This window comes from Xiphophorus hellerii, chromosome 17, assembly GCF_003331165.1.
Source record: "Xiphophorus hellerii strain 12219 chromosome 17, Xiphophorus_hellerii-4.1, whole genome shotgun sequence".
Taxonomy (NCBI): domain Eukaryota; kingdom Metazoa; phylum Chordata; class Actinopteri; order Cyprinodontiformes; family Poeciliidae; genus Xiphophorus; species Xiphophorus hellerii.
Window position 1 is genome coordinate 16497947 of NC_045688.1, and position 17477 is coordinate 16515423.

General features: G+C 42.3%; 1 protein-coding gene across 12 annotated transcripts in view; it reads left to right on the forward strand.

Annotated features, from left to right (window-relative positions):
- Positions 1 to 17477, forward strand: part of nav3 (neuron navigator 3) — a 313027-nt gene that overhangs the window by 270990 nt on the left and 24560 nt on the right. For 5 of the 12 annotated variants that reach the window (XM_032589235.1, XM_032589225.1, XM_032589228.1 and 2 more), the window contains 11 exons: positions 1385 to 1508; positions 2917 to 3226; positions 4223 to 4958; positions 6079 to 6504; positions 7085 to 7126; positions 10589 to 10746; positions 12320 to 12517; positions 12646 to 12698; positions 13269 to 13292; positions 15046 to 15069; positions 15242 to 15319. In XM_032589235.1, coding sequence (XP_032445126.1) covers positions 1385 to 1508; positions 2917 to 3226; positions 4223 to 4958; positions 6079 to 6504; positions 7085 to 7126; positions 10589 to 10746; positions 12320 to 12517; positions 12646 to 12698; positions 13269 to 13292; positions 15046 to 15069; positions 15242 to 15319 — 2173 coding nt within the window. The remainder of the gene's footprint in view (positions 1 to 1384; positions 1509 to 2916; positions 3227 to 4222; positions 4959 to 6078; positions 6505 to 7084; positions 7127 to 10588; positions 10747 to 12319; positions 12518 to 12645; positions 12699 to 13268; positions 13293 to 15045; positions 15070 to 15241; positions 15320 to 17477) is intronic. The other 7 variants (XM_032589231.1, XM_032589233.1, XM_032589238.1 and 4 more) reach the window with 4 other exon arrangements.

Genomic DNA, 17477 nt, shown 5'->3' on the forward strand with positions numbered 1-17477 from the left:
ACTTTGGGCACCCCTGGTTTAGTTGAAGTGAAATCTGGTGTGGTTCAAATGCGCATGTGAAGGCCAAGTGGACCGGAGACGGCTCCGAAAAGAGGGAAGCAGACAATGGCACAGGGCATTCTGGGTAAATAGAAGCAAAACAAACATACAAATCTAGCGTTAATGGGAGAAATGGCTCATAGTCTTCTGCCAACAACAAAAGAGAAATCCCACAGCCCCTAAAATCTGACACTACTCCATTTTGGCTTCCATTTTGTGAGGAAAGAAGTCGTGTTCATGTCTTTTTCTGTTGTTTACTTCAGTGGTTCTTGGTGCAGCGCAACCACAGGCAAGGAGGGAATATGGTTGAGTTGGTTTGACACAACAGCAGAGGAAAATGTAACAAATGTTGCAATTTTGGTCCTCAATTTAACCGAGTTTACTGGACTATCATCTGTGAAAACACTCTCACATTTTGTATTGTGTGTAGGAAAATGAACGTCTACCTATGTGACCGCGTGTCAACAGTTTGACTTCCGCACGTCCTTGATGGGGCCTTAAATGTCTTGGGGTTTTTTTCCAGGGTGACAGATATATTGAGTTGGGGTCTCTTTTGTTGTAGAGCAGGTGTTTCCTCTTTGGTTTTTTTACTTTGTGTTTTTTTAGCTGTAGGAGCTACAAGTGTTTGATCAGATTTATTAGGCATAAGAGTGGTGGTGGTCTTTTACAATCACAAGCAGGAGCACAAAGGCAAAGCCAGATGCAGATGAGACTTGACAGGTTGGCATGGAAACCGAGTCGTCTCTACAAAGACTCAGTTTTGTTTTTTTTTGTTGCATGTCTTAGCAGCTCCGTTTGTCATGGCGTGTGTAGAAATGTGTGAGTGAGAGGACAAAATAAGCCCAGAAAACCCAGTGAACTTTTCCTCTGGGCTTGTTTACCGAATCCGATGGCAGAAAATCTGGTTGGAGTTTAAAGAACCATATTGTGCAAGTTTTAACAGCAAAAAATGAAGTAGTGCAGTAATGATCCGCTTGTTTGATCCATCTGCTCCTCATTTAGGAGCCTTTGTTTGTTTGCCTTCCAAATGAGATAAACCATAACAACAATAATATGAATCTGCTTAGTCAGTCACACACGATGAATCAATTAGCCTGCTTTAACCCTAAAGAAAACAGAGCTCAGCTGTTTTATGTGGATGAGAGACGTTTATCTACAAATCTTCACTGCATTCAAAGTAGAGTTTAGTTATGGTGGAGGCAGATGGCTTTGAATCCTGGATGCTCGTAAAACGGAGTTCACTGATATGTGAAGCGACTCGGATATTTCTGCTGTTCAGCTCGCAGAGAAAAAAGTGAATATTGAATCTTATTCAATCTCCTTTTGGTTTCTTCTTCCTCTGCAGTTGGGACGACAGCAGCTCGGTGAGCAGCGGCCTCAGCGACACCTTGGACAACTTCAGCACCGACGACCTGAACACGCCAGCGTACTCCGCCACGAGCTCGTCACGCAAAACCAAGGGAGCACAGGTGGGGCCGCGCGCAGTGGATTCTGACCGACAGCATGGTGATGTTTCTGTGTGTGGAAGAAATTCGAAAGTAGGACACTGATGGGCACAGAGAGATAGAGCTCCAACACCTTTCAGAAGCATTTCCACCCGTTGAAATTTTTCACATCTTATCACGTTACTCACTTCAGTGTACTTAATAATGGGATTTAATGTAATGGATCAACGCGCGTTCATCTATTCGTGGATTTTTTTTTTTTTATTCTTGCCAAAAATTTTACCTATTTTTAAATTTTTTCCGTAGATCGCATCAAAAACATTTAAAAATAAATGCGTCTTGGGAAGCTAGCATGCCTACGTGCTATGCTACTTGACATGCTATTGGCTGATGTTTGCAAAGCAGCCAATCCTGAAGCGCCATTCATTTTCCTTGGTGTTAATTGGCTTTATCCCCAACAGTGGAGATTAGCATCTGTTTTTGTGCTAAGATGGTTTCCATTGTGTGTTTTTATGCATATTAAGGTATATTTGGTGGTTGAACTATTAAAATAAGCATTTATGAGCATTTTTGAGGAAATCTCAAGTATTTGTAGACGTTAGCCGTTTGCGGTAGGGTTTGGTCCCTAACTCATGTGATTACAGGATGTAGGGACAACCGAAACTGACCCTGTTTAGGTAGACAGTAATTCAATTTGTAGGTTTACTCTTGCTCCAATGCACAGAATATTATTCATAGGTGTCAGAATAAAGGGTGCTGGATGTACTGTAGATGCATACCAGACTTTCAAGATGTAATTGTTCAAAGCCAGAAACCCTGATAAAGCTCAGGAGGTTTTGCATATGCTTATGTTTTCACGTAAAAAATAAAACTGCCTCATCTAACATCTTTATTTGGCCTGAAGCGAAGGCCAACCAGTGCGTCAGCTCTGAAATCACAGCTGACGGTGGGAGCAGTAAGAGCAGTATTCAGCTCTCCTCAGAGGGGCCTTTGCTTTATTCTGCCAAGTATCCTTGGCTCCTCATGAAATACTCAACAGACTGTCCTCTTAAGAGACTCTGGCGTTGCTAGGGAGACTGACCATCTGTTAAGGTAGGGCTGCTTGTCACTTGTGTTTGTGGGGGAGCGTTTGTAAGCGTCCCAAAACTGGAGATCTGTACATCGGAGATTCCAAAGATAGCTGCGACTTCACACACACACGCACACACACCCCGCTGCTCGAGCGGGCGCTCACCCATCCTTCCGGTGACTCACAACGTGTGTTTGAATGTGCTTAGTACTTGTTTCAAAAAGAACCAGGTTGATGACTTTTATAGGCACTTTCTACGTGTGGCAGAGAGAAGGTCTTTTTCCAGTTGTGTTATCTCGTAGAAACTTTGACTAATCAGTGCTTTCTTTAATCCCAACAACCCCTCTACTCCCCCCTCCGCAGTCCCAGAAAGGAAGCAGGTCCAAGCATGCCGAGCCGGAGGTGAGCAGCAGTTGGGTTGGAGCCGAAGATCTGAAAAAAGTAGAGGAGGAGTTGGACGCGAGCATGGACCCCAACGGCAGCCCCTCCCGCTGGAAGCCTTCCCCGTCCGCCTGTTCACCCCAAACCCAGGGTCAGTATGAGGACACGGGTCAGAAGGCAGCGGGGCTACCCCAGATGTCCCAAACGGGCTCGTGGAGGAGGGGCATGACGACCCAGGTGGGGATTACCCCACCCAGAACCAAGGGGGCCTCCGCTTCGCTCAAAACACCAGGTAGGAGAGGCAACCTTGACTGCATTTACAAAACACGGTGCATAGTAAAAGAAATCCTGATTATTGTTTGGCTGCCTTTGGCAGCTGCAATTCCTTGAACATTTTCACAATTGCAACCCCAAAACTCAAAGCATTATATAAAAATTTTATTTGATTACAGAGTAGTACATGAACTTTCAAACTGAGCAAGAAAGCATTGATCAGAGAGGGAGCCAAGAGGTTCAAGGTATCTCTGGAGGAACTACAGAGCTCAGGTGTAAGAACCTGTTGATCGGATGCTGGTTGTACACTCTACAAAGCTGGTCTTAAAGGGCAGTATTATGTAAAATTGACATTTTAGAGCTTTACGTCATGTCATAATGTTATTCCCTTATCAAAGACATACCTGGAGTGTTGCCTTGATTATTTCATGCAAGTTTGAGAACTCATCTAATCTCCCACGGCAACCATTCAGCTGTGGTAAGCGCTTCCTTCAAGGACGAAGCTCCTTCTCGTATCTGCAGTTTCCAAGCTTCCTCTTTGTAGAGCATCCCTCTTCTTTGACTCCTCCACTCAGCTCCTCAAGACTAGCCAGCATCAATTAGCAAACAGCTGAGCTCATTATACATCGCTGGTAAAAACATTGTTAAAATGTTAATGGAGGAGGTATGTTGTGATGATTTCCTGAAGGTCAGAAAAGAGCAGGTGTTTCTTAAAGAGACAGAGGCCCAATTTCTAGGAGTTAATTTTCTTAGTCAAACAATTGGGTGTATAGGGGTATAAAATGCCCCTATGTGCCATAATATTGCCTCTTAGTGTTGTTTTGGTAGGTTTCCACCAGCTATAAAATGAGGACAGCAAGTGTAGTATGCAGTTTGAAGGGTTATTGTCTTGATCAATCTCATAAAATTCCAATACAAATCCTTTGAAATTCATGTGTCTAGGTATCAATTTAACTGCAGGATGCTATCAGATGGCAGGATGCTAAATCTGTGGCTTTTCTCGTCTGTTTGGCAGGTAAAACAGACGATGCCAAGGCCTCAGAAAAGGGCAAAGTACCCTCCAAAAGCTCTGCTGGGATACAGCGTTCACCGTCAGATGCTGGGAGAAGTAGCGGGGATGAAGGCAAGAAGCCTCCTTCTGGAATTGCTCGCCCCCCTGCCACCAGTTCCTTTGGATACAAGAAGATCCCTGGCCCTGCCGGCACTCTAATTACCTCAAGCGGTGCAGCCCTCACCAGCGGCTCAGCCACACTGGGCAAGGCCCCCAAATCGTCGGCTGCCCTCGGCAAAGGCACAAGCATCGGCGGAGTCCGTAAAACCAGCCTGGATGGCTCGCAGCCCCAGGACGACGGCATTCTCCTCAGCTGCAGCGGCTCCAAGGTCACCCTGCAGTACCGCTCCCTCCCCAGACCCGCCAAATCCTCCAGCGGGTCGGCGGCGGCAGTGGCTGGGCGCTGCGGACACCGCTCCAGCTCCAGCAGCATCGAATCAAACGTCAGCGGCAAGTCAGCGGTCGGGGCATCAACACAAGCGGGTGCCAAACGGAGGGAGGGAAAGGTGGGCTCGGACCGCTCCAGTCCCATCACCGTCAACCAGACGGATAAAGAGAAAGTCGGGGTGTCGGACCAGGACCCGGCAGCAGGGCTGTCCACCCCTCCCAAATCCAGCCCCACCTCCAGCTCAGCGGGCCAGTCAGGCCTCAGGCAGCCGGGATCCAAATACCCAGACATCGCTTCGCCTACCTTCCGCAGGTCAGACGCAGAATACTTCCCGTCTGCTCTCATCTGTCTTGGTCCCTTGTCTTCTTGTTGGGTTTTGCGTGAATCAACCATTTCACCGCATAGTTTCTTTTAGTTACGTTTTTGAAAAACTTTCATGATATGGTAGATGTTCAGGAACAGGCTCAGGTCTCTTCAAGAGTTCATCAGGTTCATTCAGAAAATCAGTCTGAGCTTCAGTGTGGTTTTTCTTGAGTGATAAATGTAGTGCTCAGATTTGTTTTTCCTGTTCCCAAGACTCCAAGAGAGGACAGCTGAAACATGACTGCTCCCCCATGGGTTAAACATCCTCTGACATCTCTATCAATTTTTATCAGGCTGCACAGAAAAAATATAAACCAGTAAGCTAAGGGATGTTGCTACATAGACTGCCCCCTAGTGTCGATGTTAAGCAACTGCAGCTAAAGCTTTGTTCAGTTTTGATTAAATTCCACCAAATCCTGTTCAGAAGTCTAGATCAGAGATCAAGTTAACAGGAAGTTTCTTGACACCCAGTCTTTGTTTTCAAGCTGTAGCTTAGTGGGTGTTTGGAAACAGTGCTGCCATACCAGCTGGTTCCATCTGCATGTCTACAAGCTTCTTTTTCCTCAACAGAGAATTTTCCTTGTGTTTTTTTAGTAAATATTGCTATGACTGAGGGGTAGCAGGATTGAAGGTCCTAACAGATTTATTCATATGGTTGAAATGGCTACAGTTGCATCAGGTGATGAATGTATTTGGAAGGTTTTATCTGTGGGAAGATGCCATAAAGCTGCTTTGTTGTTACATATACAGTGCCATGCATAAATAAGTATTCACACCCATGAACATTTTTATGTTTTTATGCACATTTTGGCTAAAGTGCTATTAGCTAATTTTTTATTTAGCACTTTTGCTAACTTTGAAAATGATTTGCACACTTAGCCTCCCCTAAGTCATTTTTCCGAATAAATTCTGAAGCGCTAATTAACTTGGCTGTTTAACTTGTACATTTTCAGCTGCATTAAGTTTTATAACAGTCCAGTATTGTTCCAGTATGGAGCTTGCAATCGCTCATTTGAGCTCTTCTAAATGACTGCACCCACCTCTCTACCCCATCCTCCCCTCACCCTAGATTGTTTGGCACCAAAGCCAGCAGCAAGGCCAGCTCTCCGGGCACGCCCGACTCTGGCAAGTGCCCGTCAATACTGGGCAGCCCCCACGGCACGCTGGCCAGGCAGGCCAGCCTGGACTCGCCTTCTTCTGGCACGGGGAGCCTGGGCAGCGCCGGCGGCCTGAGCGGCGGCAGCAGCCCGCTGTATGGTAAAACCCCCGACCTGTGTACCGACTCGCTGGCCTCCAGCCCCGCCTCTGGCCTCTCCCTGCCCTCCAACGCTCGCCCCTGGCCTGCCTGTAGCTCGTCAGCCAGCAGCAAGGACACGCTGAGCTGCCAGAGTATGACCAGTCTGCACACCAGCTCTGAGTCCATTGACATGCCGCTGGGCCATCACGGGCCTAAGGTTACGCGAACCGGCAGTATCAAGTCCACCCTGTCTGAGGGGTGAGTAAGAGGAGAATATGATTGGGACGAATCGTATTCATTGTTTCATTTGACAACTGAGACAAAAAGTGTGGCCTTGGTACCTTAAGATCTAGGAATAAGAAGATAGATAGTATCACAGTGAGTAATACCAGTGATAAACATGAACTCATCCAGTACACCATACATTTTTCTGCTCTGGTTTTGCAAATGTAACAAAAACACAACAAATCCAAACCATGGCAGAAAAAAGTCATTATAAATTCAGGTCATTTCAGACATGCTCATAAGAAGTCTGTATCAGTGTATTCATTGTTTTGTCCATACGCAGTGCATGGAGTACAACACAGAACGTAGTATCACGGCACACTTTTATAGACCCTCAGTAGTACAGCTGAATGTCTCAAAAATGAAACAATCAACTTTAAACATGGTGTTTGTGTGTGTTTTCAGTTTTTGTAGTTCTACCTAGATGCATAATGTCCTGATGTTCTCTCCGTTTTGTCTGTCTCTGTGTGAACGTTTGGCTTCTTATTCATGTGTCACAAAATATAAATGATTTGAGTGTTCATCTGATTGGCCCGTTCCTCTGTTTCAACAGCATGCCCCTTGACAGAAACACGCTCCCCAAAAAGGGACTGAGGTACAGCACATCTGCATCTGTAGTTATCTCTGTTGTCTGTTTGCACTCGCATGGATCACCAGCGCATGTTCAAATGTTGTTCACACCACGGCCCTAAGGCGATATTTCTTATAGGTACTGATGTAAAGATTCAAAAAGATGGAGGACTGCATGATTTAGCACATTTACATTAAATATACAGTCACCTCAACATTTACTGTGCCCCTTACTGTCAAAACTCATACTTTAGATTTAGTTTGTTTTGCAGTCACTTGATTTAAAAAAATAAAATAAAATAATCCAACCTTCAATTTACTGGAGGAAAAACAATCCAGCTTTTTAAATAAAGTAATCAGCACCAGACTTTGGCGCCCAGTTCATTCATATCACTCTAACTCGTCTTTCCACCTGCCATTACATCCTGCTGTCACTTTTGAGCAATACTCCAAGGTAGAGACAGACCGCCCAACCTGTAGGTGTCAGTCCACCTTTTTCTAGTTGAGGTCAGACTTAGAGGAGGTAGTCACTTCACATTCAGCTGCTACACTGGAGGTGGTGGCCTGAAAAAAGGAACGATGAGACCCTACCAAACTAGAAACCATCCTCTCCATAATTATGCCTTATTCTCCTGTCCGAGGATTGGGGAACATGTGCAACCCAGGCAGAGTACAGGTACTCTGCACTGTACTCCTGCAGCATCCCTTGCAAAAAACTTTGGGAAAGTAAACCTTTCCAGATCCACAAAACCCATGTAGTCTGGAAACCAAACTCTCATACACTCCTCAGCAATTCAGCAAGGAAGATCTACATCTGCTTCTTCAGATTCAGAGGTCCAGTGATTGGTTCAAGCCTCCGTTCCAACACTCAGGACAGTTTTTTGGGGTAATTTTTTCATTTAAGGTTGGTCAATTGAGTTTGGAATGAGCTTAAATTTGGGTTAAATTTAGGCTAAACAAAACCATTGAAAATCAAGGTAGATCATCTCCGACGACAGTTTTCAGCATTCACTTTTTAACTACGGTAAATAGTAAATGGACTGAATTTATGTAGCACATTTTCAATCATTTTGACCAAAGCGCCTTACACTAGAGTGACATTCACCCATTCGCACTCACAAAGGCACTCACATTTATACACTGATACGAACATCGGTAGGCAACTTGGGGTTAAGTGCCTTGCCCAGAGGCGCATCGACATGTGACAGGAGGAAGCTGGAATTGAACATACAGATGTGTCACGTTTGTAATCGCACTAGTATGTCACAATGTTAGATGTTGCGTTTAACCCCACCTGCGAGTGACAACGTTCTCCTGAACCATAAAACGGCTTACGGACTCGCCTTGTACCGCTCAGTTGAAATGAGGCATTGCTTCTTTCCTCTGATGGCACAATCTCTCTAGTTTGTCAACAAGCCTGGATCCTTTATGCACTCTGTCCTTCAGCTCACCCCAAAAGTTTTCTGTAGGATTTTTGAGACCAGATTGATAGAACGTTAAGCCGAGGGAGAAAATTATAGTTTTTTTTATTTAGCCTGAAACGAAGAAATAACTCAGATTAATAGCTGTTTAAACTTGCCTCTATATTTTAAGGGAATCCTTCGGAGCAGATGAATGGCCTGGTTTCAAACTATTGGTTGTGTAGACTGCCTTTGGTGCATTTGCTCTTTTAAAGCTTGAATGAATCTGCTGTCATGCAACTCTTTCTGCCTGTTTGATATGCTGCTCAGCGTGGACTGTGGTGACTTTTTGCAAAAGCTCCCTCTAAGCTCAAATGGCTGTTCACATTTCAGGAACGATCTGCTATACCCCAGCTTTTGGTTATTGGCTATGGAAACTCAGATTTCTTTCTACACTAATATTCAGGAAATAAGCACACAGGTCCTGTTGATGACGATTTTGTTGGGGGAAAGTCAAACAGCTTTTATACGTCATTCTGTTACAACGCCAGCAACGAAAAATGCAATGTCACACCAGCAATTACAGTATTATTCGCCCATTGCTGGTTGAAATGAAAAGGATGTACAGGGCAGTGATGAAAGTCGGGGTCAGATGTGACGAGCCTGGTAATGCTGCTAAGAAGGAAGGAGTGCAAACTCAATTATAATTCCTGGAGGATTAAATATGGCCGATTGTCATGTGGGAGATAAGAAGGCTTTCTGTTGAGCTGGAGATGGGGAGAGAAGAGTTGAATGGTAGAGAGTGTTTGTGTGTGTGTATGTTTCATTCATTAGCATGCAAAAGCTTGGACAACTGCAGTTCATTTTCCTGTAAATCGTTAAATGATTGAAGGATGAACTGACGTAGCAACTGTTCAGCCAATACAATGTTCTGAAAACTAAACCCAACACTTCAAACCATTTTAGAGTCTACTTGGCTTTGTAGGACAATTGTTTGTGGTAATTTTTGAGGAACCTCAACTGATGCAAATTTGAATAGTCATTTATATTTTCCAACCTTAGCCAGTTTTGTGCATTAAGATTGCATAAAAATCATGGTTTAGTATCTAACTCAGCCATGGTTTGGTGCTTGTCTCACTTTTGAAGTCCCAACTGAAACTCAAAACTAAGGTTAGTTCGACTATTCTTGTCTTAGTTTTAAAGTCCCAGGTCGCTATCATGGTTTGGTCCCAACCTGGAACTTATAGTCTCCAGTTCATCCTTACCTCAGTTTTGAAGCCTGTATTCCACATCATGGTTTGAGCCTTACCTTGGTCTCTAAGTCTTGACATGGTCCTTACCTCACTTTTGAAGTTCTGCTCTGCCGATTAGTTCAGTTTTAAAGTCTCTGTTCAGTATCACGGTTTGATCCTCACCTCAGTTTTAAATTCCTGTTTGCTCCTAATATGGGTTTTGAAGTAACCTTTCGGTGTCATGAATTGAACCTTGGTCTTGAAGTCACAATTTGGTCTTGAGTCGGTTGTCAAACAAAATCTTTGGCAAGTTTAACTCGGTCAGTGTTTTACGTTGTCTAACATTAAAGATAAATAATTACTTTTTCAACCAGAAATGCTCTGTCAGATTAGCATGTTGTATAGAGGATTAGGACTATTAGCGGGCAACTGTAATTTGGTAGCAAATGGTAGCAGTGTGGATAGAGAATTTGGGGATATGATTGAGCGAAGGGACAGGTTTACCCCAACCCATTGCCTGTTTGATACTATAAAGACTCCTGAGTTATTTGTTATGGTTATGGCTCAGTGTGAATGGTGGTGAAAGATTGTTTGAATGCTACAGGCAGCTTTAGTCACACACATTCATATTTATATGAATGTTTTTTAAGCGTCATACACATCTGGTGACTGAAGGAAAGATTCAAATTTTCAGATTTATTTATTTTTTTTGCATGTTGCTGATTGCATAGTGGTGCATGTTTATTTACTGCTCTTGTGCATTCGCTGTGTAGCTTTGCTGCTGCAGAAGTAACCTGCTTTAACTTCTGAGAATGTCCTCCTGTCTTAAGTTCATAGTGGTTTTGTGACTCTCAGGTACCCGCCGTCGTCTCGGCAGACGTCCCACGAAGAAGGAAAGGAGTGGTTGAGGTCGCATTCGACCGGGGGCCTGCAGGACACGGGCAGCCAGTCCCCGCTTTCTCCTCCCGGAGCGGCTTGCATCAACACTGGAAAATATCACTACTCCAACCTCTGTTAGTCTTTAAAAATATCCTAATTTTATTATATTACAGTCCATAAAAATCCCAATTTCATTTGTGTTTTTCACTATTAATTCTAACACCGGCAAATATGAAATGTGCTCTATTTTGAGTTTTCACAAGGTTTCATGAATTTCAAACTGTATTTTAAAAGGTCCATGTTTAGTCTAAAATCATCCAGTTAAGACTTGGTGTCTCTAAGTACTTAATATTTCACACTAGAGATAATCAAATGCAGCCAGGATTCATTAAAAACTGAAAACGGCTCTTTAGTTCAGCACTGATGGGAAGCTTCAAGGCACACGCCAACTTTTCCGTTGTTAGCAGCTCGTGGTTGTACTCACAGCGCTTAGAAAAATGTTCCTGTACTGTCTGTCAATCTGTCACTTTTTTACTGTGTTCCCCTAACGGCCACCACAGATATGATTTAGAAATTATTATTTGATGCCAATTTATCCGAGAGTTGTGAGCCAGTCTTAGTTTCACCAATTCCACCATAAGTAAAGTAGCTACAGGCTGTCCTTAAAATGGGCGCAGGTCACTAAATAAAATCATTACCTAATTTGCATAACTCACCATGTGCGTCCAATTGTAACAGATGTTAGTGAGAAGAATGGAGTGACAAAAAGAGGTTAAAAAATATACCATACCATATCCAGCTTTTTCTTATATCTTAACCATATGGTCTACTTAGGAGAAACAACTAAAACATGCCGTCTGCTGCTTGTTGAGAATAACAATGCATGTTTTTACATCAGAGTCTTCAAAAGTCATAAATTGCTATGTTTCCATCCAATGGTCATGTAAATGTTGAGCAAACTTTAAAAATTTCACAAAAAGGAAAATGTGAATTTGGTATGTTTCCAATCGACTGGTTTGGAGTGAATCAACCAGGCTACGCAAAATGTGATTACATCAGATGTTGAAGTTATGCGTTGGTGTAAAAAAAAAAAAAACACAGATAAATGTCCATTATGTCAGAACTTAATTGACAAATATGGGTCCATCTTCCCTTTAGCGCTTCGACATTTAAAAAAAAAAAGAGTCAAAAATCTAAGTTAACTTAAGTGAGCGTAAAGAACTATTTTGCAAAACTGAGGAAATTATTATGAATGTTAATGTTTCCATCAACCTTTTCTAATGCGATCCTTCCAAGTGCTCATAATTATTATCTTTTTTAATGGAAACACATCTGACAACAAAAAAGTCAAGAGGGTTTGACAATAATAGCACTTACTCCACCAGAAGTCACACACGTTGCTTCGCAAAACAATATTTGCAAAAGCAAGATCATGCACTGAAAAAAATTTTTCTTTGTACCAACTTTAAAAAAGGACTATTTTGTTTCTCTATGTTGTTTTACTATGTTTGCTCAAGCTATAACTCTCAATTTCAGAATTATTCAAATCAAAATTAACATCTCGAGCAAAACGAAGAAAATTAGCTGTAGCAAATTTGAGGAACTTCTTTAAAAAGTTAGTTGAAAGAAAAAAAATTTTCAGTGTGATAACGTATATTAAAAAAGTGACTAATACCGCTACATTTTTTGCATGTCATTACTGCGCAGTAAGTCCGACCAACATCAACCAGTACAACCTGCCACCAGGCAACAGCGGCAGCATGAGCCGCTCCAACAGCATCCCCGCTCAGGACTCGTTTGACCTGTACGGAGAGGGCCACCCACTAGGGGGCAGTGCGACCTCCCTGGAGGACCGACCCCGGGCCATCAGTCGCTCAGGTTCCTTCAGAGACAGCACTGATGAAGGTAGGACGGTCCTGAACTATGAACCTGAAAATACCAAGAGAATAGAAAGAAATATGTTTGAGTTTAAAATAGTTCATGTTTTTTTGAAGTGTCATCTGAGTTGTCCACATTGTGTCTCTGTCTCACAGTCCATGGCTCGTCCTTGTCTCTGGTCTCCAGCACATCCTCACTGTACTCTGCGGTAAGTCGCTCAATGGGACAGGTTTAAGAAATCAAATAAAACACAATATGCTCCCTATAACATTCTGTTTTCTTTTTTTTTAAGTGAAATGAAATTCATCTAAAACTATATCTCTTTCCCCTTCTAGGTCAGTTTTGTATGTTTTTATTGAGGTTATATTGGAAATGTGCAAAGCAGCCTTAAATAACATGAAAGCTGCTTTTCTAATAGTGCAGGCTGTGACTCAGACGCCACAATCATGGAGATAGTAGATTAGTTTTTGCGGGCAGAACTGATGACCGTACACTTCTGTCTCATTCCTGCAGCTTTCAAGTCGCTAAAGTTTTGGTACTCGTTGAACGAATCAATTCGTTTCCTAATAAATAAAAAATAATTCTCATTTTGTTTTCTGGTGGATTTTTAGCATTTTAATTGTCAGAGATAGTGTCTTTTAGATCTTTTAAGTTAAGTAAGATTATCTTCCATGTTTACTATTTAATCTTTTTCTGATTCGTCACATCAGAAGGGAAATAGCATCTCTGGGAGGCAGTAAAGATATGGTTCTAATTGGAGTTTGCTTGTCTCTTACAGACTGAGGAAAAAGCCCACTCTGAGGTAAAACTGAGGGACAGAACAAGCATGTCTCTGTCTGCATGCTGCCTTCCTGCCGTGTAGCACTAAACTATGGTTACAATTACTTGTGCTGCGTTGCATTTGTCATCAGAAGTTCAAACGTCCAATCTGCAACTTGGAAAACTCCATTGGTACAACGTCTGGTAGGGAGACTGTCGCAGCGGTGTCACTGGCTTGGATTGCTAAACAACAGCTAGGCTAGCCACCGAGCAGAACAGTCAAACCTGATGGGTTTCAAACTTGCAACTGAAACAGTACGATTCGGTGCGACATCAATCCGACAGCTGAGGTCCAACTTCTGGTTTCAAGTGCAAGAAAGTCTCTGCCCACCGACAGATTTCTTCAGCTTTTTGCGACATTGAAATGCTTTGTGTTAATATGAGACGGAGAGTAAACCCAAGTAACTAGGACATGTAGTCTTTAAATGATTTCATTCATTAAAGGGAAACAAAACTGTCTAAACCAATGAAAATCTGTTAAGGGCGAATACTTTTCTTATTGCACCGAAAGTCGTTGCTGCTTTGTTTGACTTGGTTTGTTTTCGCCTAGTGTTTGTCCGACCCAGCATGTTCCTCTCCTGTTTTTGGATCTCCTCTGGCTGTTTCCTTGTGTTTGAACGTCTTGCATGTTCTGCTGTGCAGATTTTCTTCTCCGATGTAGTCCAACAAGGACAAAAATCGCTGCTATTTGTCTCTAATAACATTGGGCAGAACCAACACCAAAATTTGAGCTCCGGCTGTGTTCAGTTTAACGACAAAACAGTTTAACTCTATGTTGCATTGCTTTTCATGATCTTTTGGTGATTTCATTTTCCAATGTAAACAACGTTTTTCTTTTCTTTATTACAAAAACTAACACAACATGCATCTACTGCACCCTGATTTCATCTAATTTAGCTTCTTTTCCTCTTTTTTGTCTGAGTTGGCATGTCTTTTAGTTATGTCGTTTTATTCGTGTGTTTTAGCTCAAGTTTGGTTCAGAGAGTAGCAGCAAACACTCTCTGAGACGAAGGTTTAATGAATCACTGAGAATTCAATTCTAGTGACACACTTGGGATATTTCCCCTGAAATAAAAAAAAAATCTAATTTTCAATTAAATTACATTTAGATGAGTAAATATCCTTATTTCCACCAATAACTAGCCAAAACTCACATCGCCTCCAAGAGTATTCATATCTTTTGACGCTTCAACAAACACGTTGATTTTTCACATTTTGCTTTCACACAAAACCCCAGTAACATACACTGAAGTGTGTGGTTGTGCTTAAAATGTGGGCGAAAAACAAAACTCAAGAGTTATCAAATGCAAGGCAATCTGATTACTGTGGATGACATTTCCAATGCGGATGTAAAATAAATCTGATTTTGGTTTGATATTTAATAGTTTCTGATTTCGTCTTTTTCAGAAATTGACCTTATTCTATACGCTCTTACGTAGAATAAGACCATTTTTTCTTATTGTCTGTTACGAAACCAGACGTGTTTCACATCAGACAGTAAGAATAAAAAGGCATGTCTTTTTGTACATGTATGTAAATATCTGGTTGGAACTAACCAGATATTTGCAGGCTCTGTTGAACCAGGTTTTAAGTCCATGCCTCTCTTGCTTGGCTGCTCATTTCTAACCTCTGACTGGGTGTGATATGTTAGGTGGTGTCCGTCTGGACCACCCCAGTTCTGCTTGATGTAAGCATGCAACATAGTGTTAATTTTGACTCTTTTCTTTTCAATCAAGGGCCAAACAGTCCAAAATTCCACGGTAATCCCCCCTCACTTTATGTTTCTTTACACTTCACTCCAATGTTTTTGACACACGTTACTGTGTAACTGTAACTTTTCTTTCCTCATTGACGTTCATCAGCATGATTACAAAAAGTTTGAAGTCTGTCTACATGGCGCGCATTCACGTCTGCTCTCTCGCCCAAAACTAGCAAATCAGAAAGCTGCGGCGGGAGCTGGATGCTTCTCAGGAGAAGGTGGCAACCCTCACGTCTCAGCTGTCTGCCAACGTGAGTTTGTTTCTTTCAAAGGATTCCATTAAACAGCCGGCTCATTTCCATAATGGCCTCCTTTTGGAGAGCACAGTTTGTTTCAGCTGTGGAGGGAATAAAAGTCTGATCTTGCTTTCTGCTTTCAGCCATCATATGTGTGTGTGTTTCGTGACCATATTTCAGATGATCAAGCTGTGCATTTTGTCTCTTTACGTTTGTCTTACCCAGTGATTTTTTTTTTTTTTTTTTTTTGCCAAAACAGAAATCACAGAGGTAAAAGAGTGAAAATAGGAGCAGATAACATCAGTTTGTAGGTGAAATAGTGATATGAAACTCTCTAAATGCCTAACAAAGTCTTCCTGCTGCTAGATTGACAGTCTCAAGCATTGGAACGTGCGTCATCCTCCTCCTGCAGTGCTAAATGCTTGTTCAAGTGTGGAAGCAGACTTTGTCTCTTCTTGCAGTCTGATGCTTTGACCATAAAATAAAGCAAAATCAGTGCTGGAAACTGAACAGTGGAGAAACCTGAAGGACAAAAGAACATCCATGTAGGAGGGATTTACAGAACTTTGCTCTGCATTGATAAACAATAGTTTTGCCTTTTGATTTAACGAAAAACTTTTTTAACAATATTTGCCATTTTCAGGAGAAAGCTCTACGTCCTAACAACTTAACAGTGCATAATCTTCTTGTCCTTTGTGGGACCAGAAGAATCTTGTCAAAGAGGACAAGATTCTCCTTTTCCTCTTTGTTGTGCTTTAAGAGTAGAGTTGAAGGCCTTTTCAAAATTATGTCTACCAATTTGAGACATCATCACACCCTTGAGTAATGTGTCTCTTTATTGGAGGCATTGAAACACACTTGAGGAGGGTATCTCTCATTGTGGACATCACCACGTTCAGGAGGAGTTTATCTCATTATTGGCTCATTATAAAGCACTCTAGAGAAGAGTGCTTTTTTTGGAGAAATTGTAACATCCTTTAGTTGCACATCCCCTTAGTTTAAGGATCTTAACAGTCTAGATTAGGTCAGTTGGTCTTTGGGACACCTTGAGAAGAGTGTCTCTTCATTGGAGACATCCTTGAGTTGTACGTCTCCTTAGTGTAGGCATCATCAAACTCTGGAGGAGTTTAATTGCTCACTGGTGATATTGGAACAACTTTGAGAAGAGTGTTCCTTTATTAGAGACATTGCAACATCTTTTAGTTGTACATCTCAGTTTAGGGATCTTAACTCTCTTTAGGAGGGTTAAGATCCTCAAGCGTGTTCTCAAGCTTGTTTCAAGGTTGTGGCATTGGAACAACCGTGAGAAATGCTTCTCTTTATTTTAGACATTGTAATAGCTTTGAGTTTTTCTCTTCATTGGAGACATCAGACAGCCCTGAAAGGGAAGACTTCTCGTTATGTAGTTATTTTATTTTGAGTGACATTAACCTTCTACCCCTGACCTCAAGAAGTTTGGAAAAAAAAAACAAAAAAAAAACTACATGCTGATCCGTTGGGCTCAGGTCCAAGGTGTACGACAGTTTGTTCTTCTCTGGGATGTGAGGCTGATCATCACCTCCCTTGTCTGTGGGGGTGAGGAGTCAGCTCACAGGTGGAGTTGGAAGAAGATGCAGAGTTAGTGGGAGGGGTACGAGGAGTTGGCATTTCTAAAGGTCAACACCATTACAAATTCAGCCCTGGAAACTGAGTGGAATTGGCATTGTTGGATGTTCCTCTCTGTGTTTTATTTTTGGGTTCAGTTCCTCACAGTTACAGGGGGAATTCTTCTTTCTGCAGACAATTTTATCCAGACTGAAGGCATAATGATAAAAAGCATGAATGTGTGTGAATTTGTGTGAATCTGACATCCTTTTGATTTGTCTGGGCATGCTGCCCATCTTCCTGTGACACACCAGGCCTGACAGGTGTCTCAGAGTGTCTGGCTAAGGATGACAGGTAGAGCAGGCGTTACATACGTACAACCACACACAGACAAGCACACACGCAAAAATCATAGCAGAGCAAACATTGCTGTCGTAGACAGAAGGCTTTACCAGACAGTCATTCATAAACAAAACCACAATTTTTAAGGCAAGACCAATTCCAGAGCGGCGCAGTCCTAAACTGACAGATTCAGCAGGACAGATGGTACGATTTCCTGGACCTGCTGCCATCTTTCATCGTGTTGCTG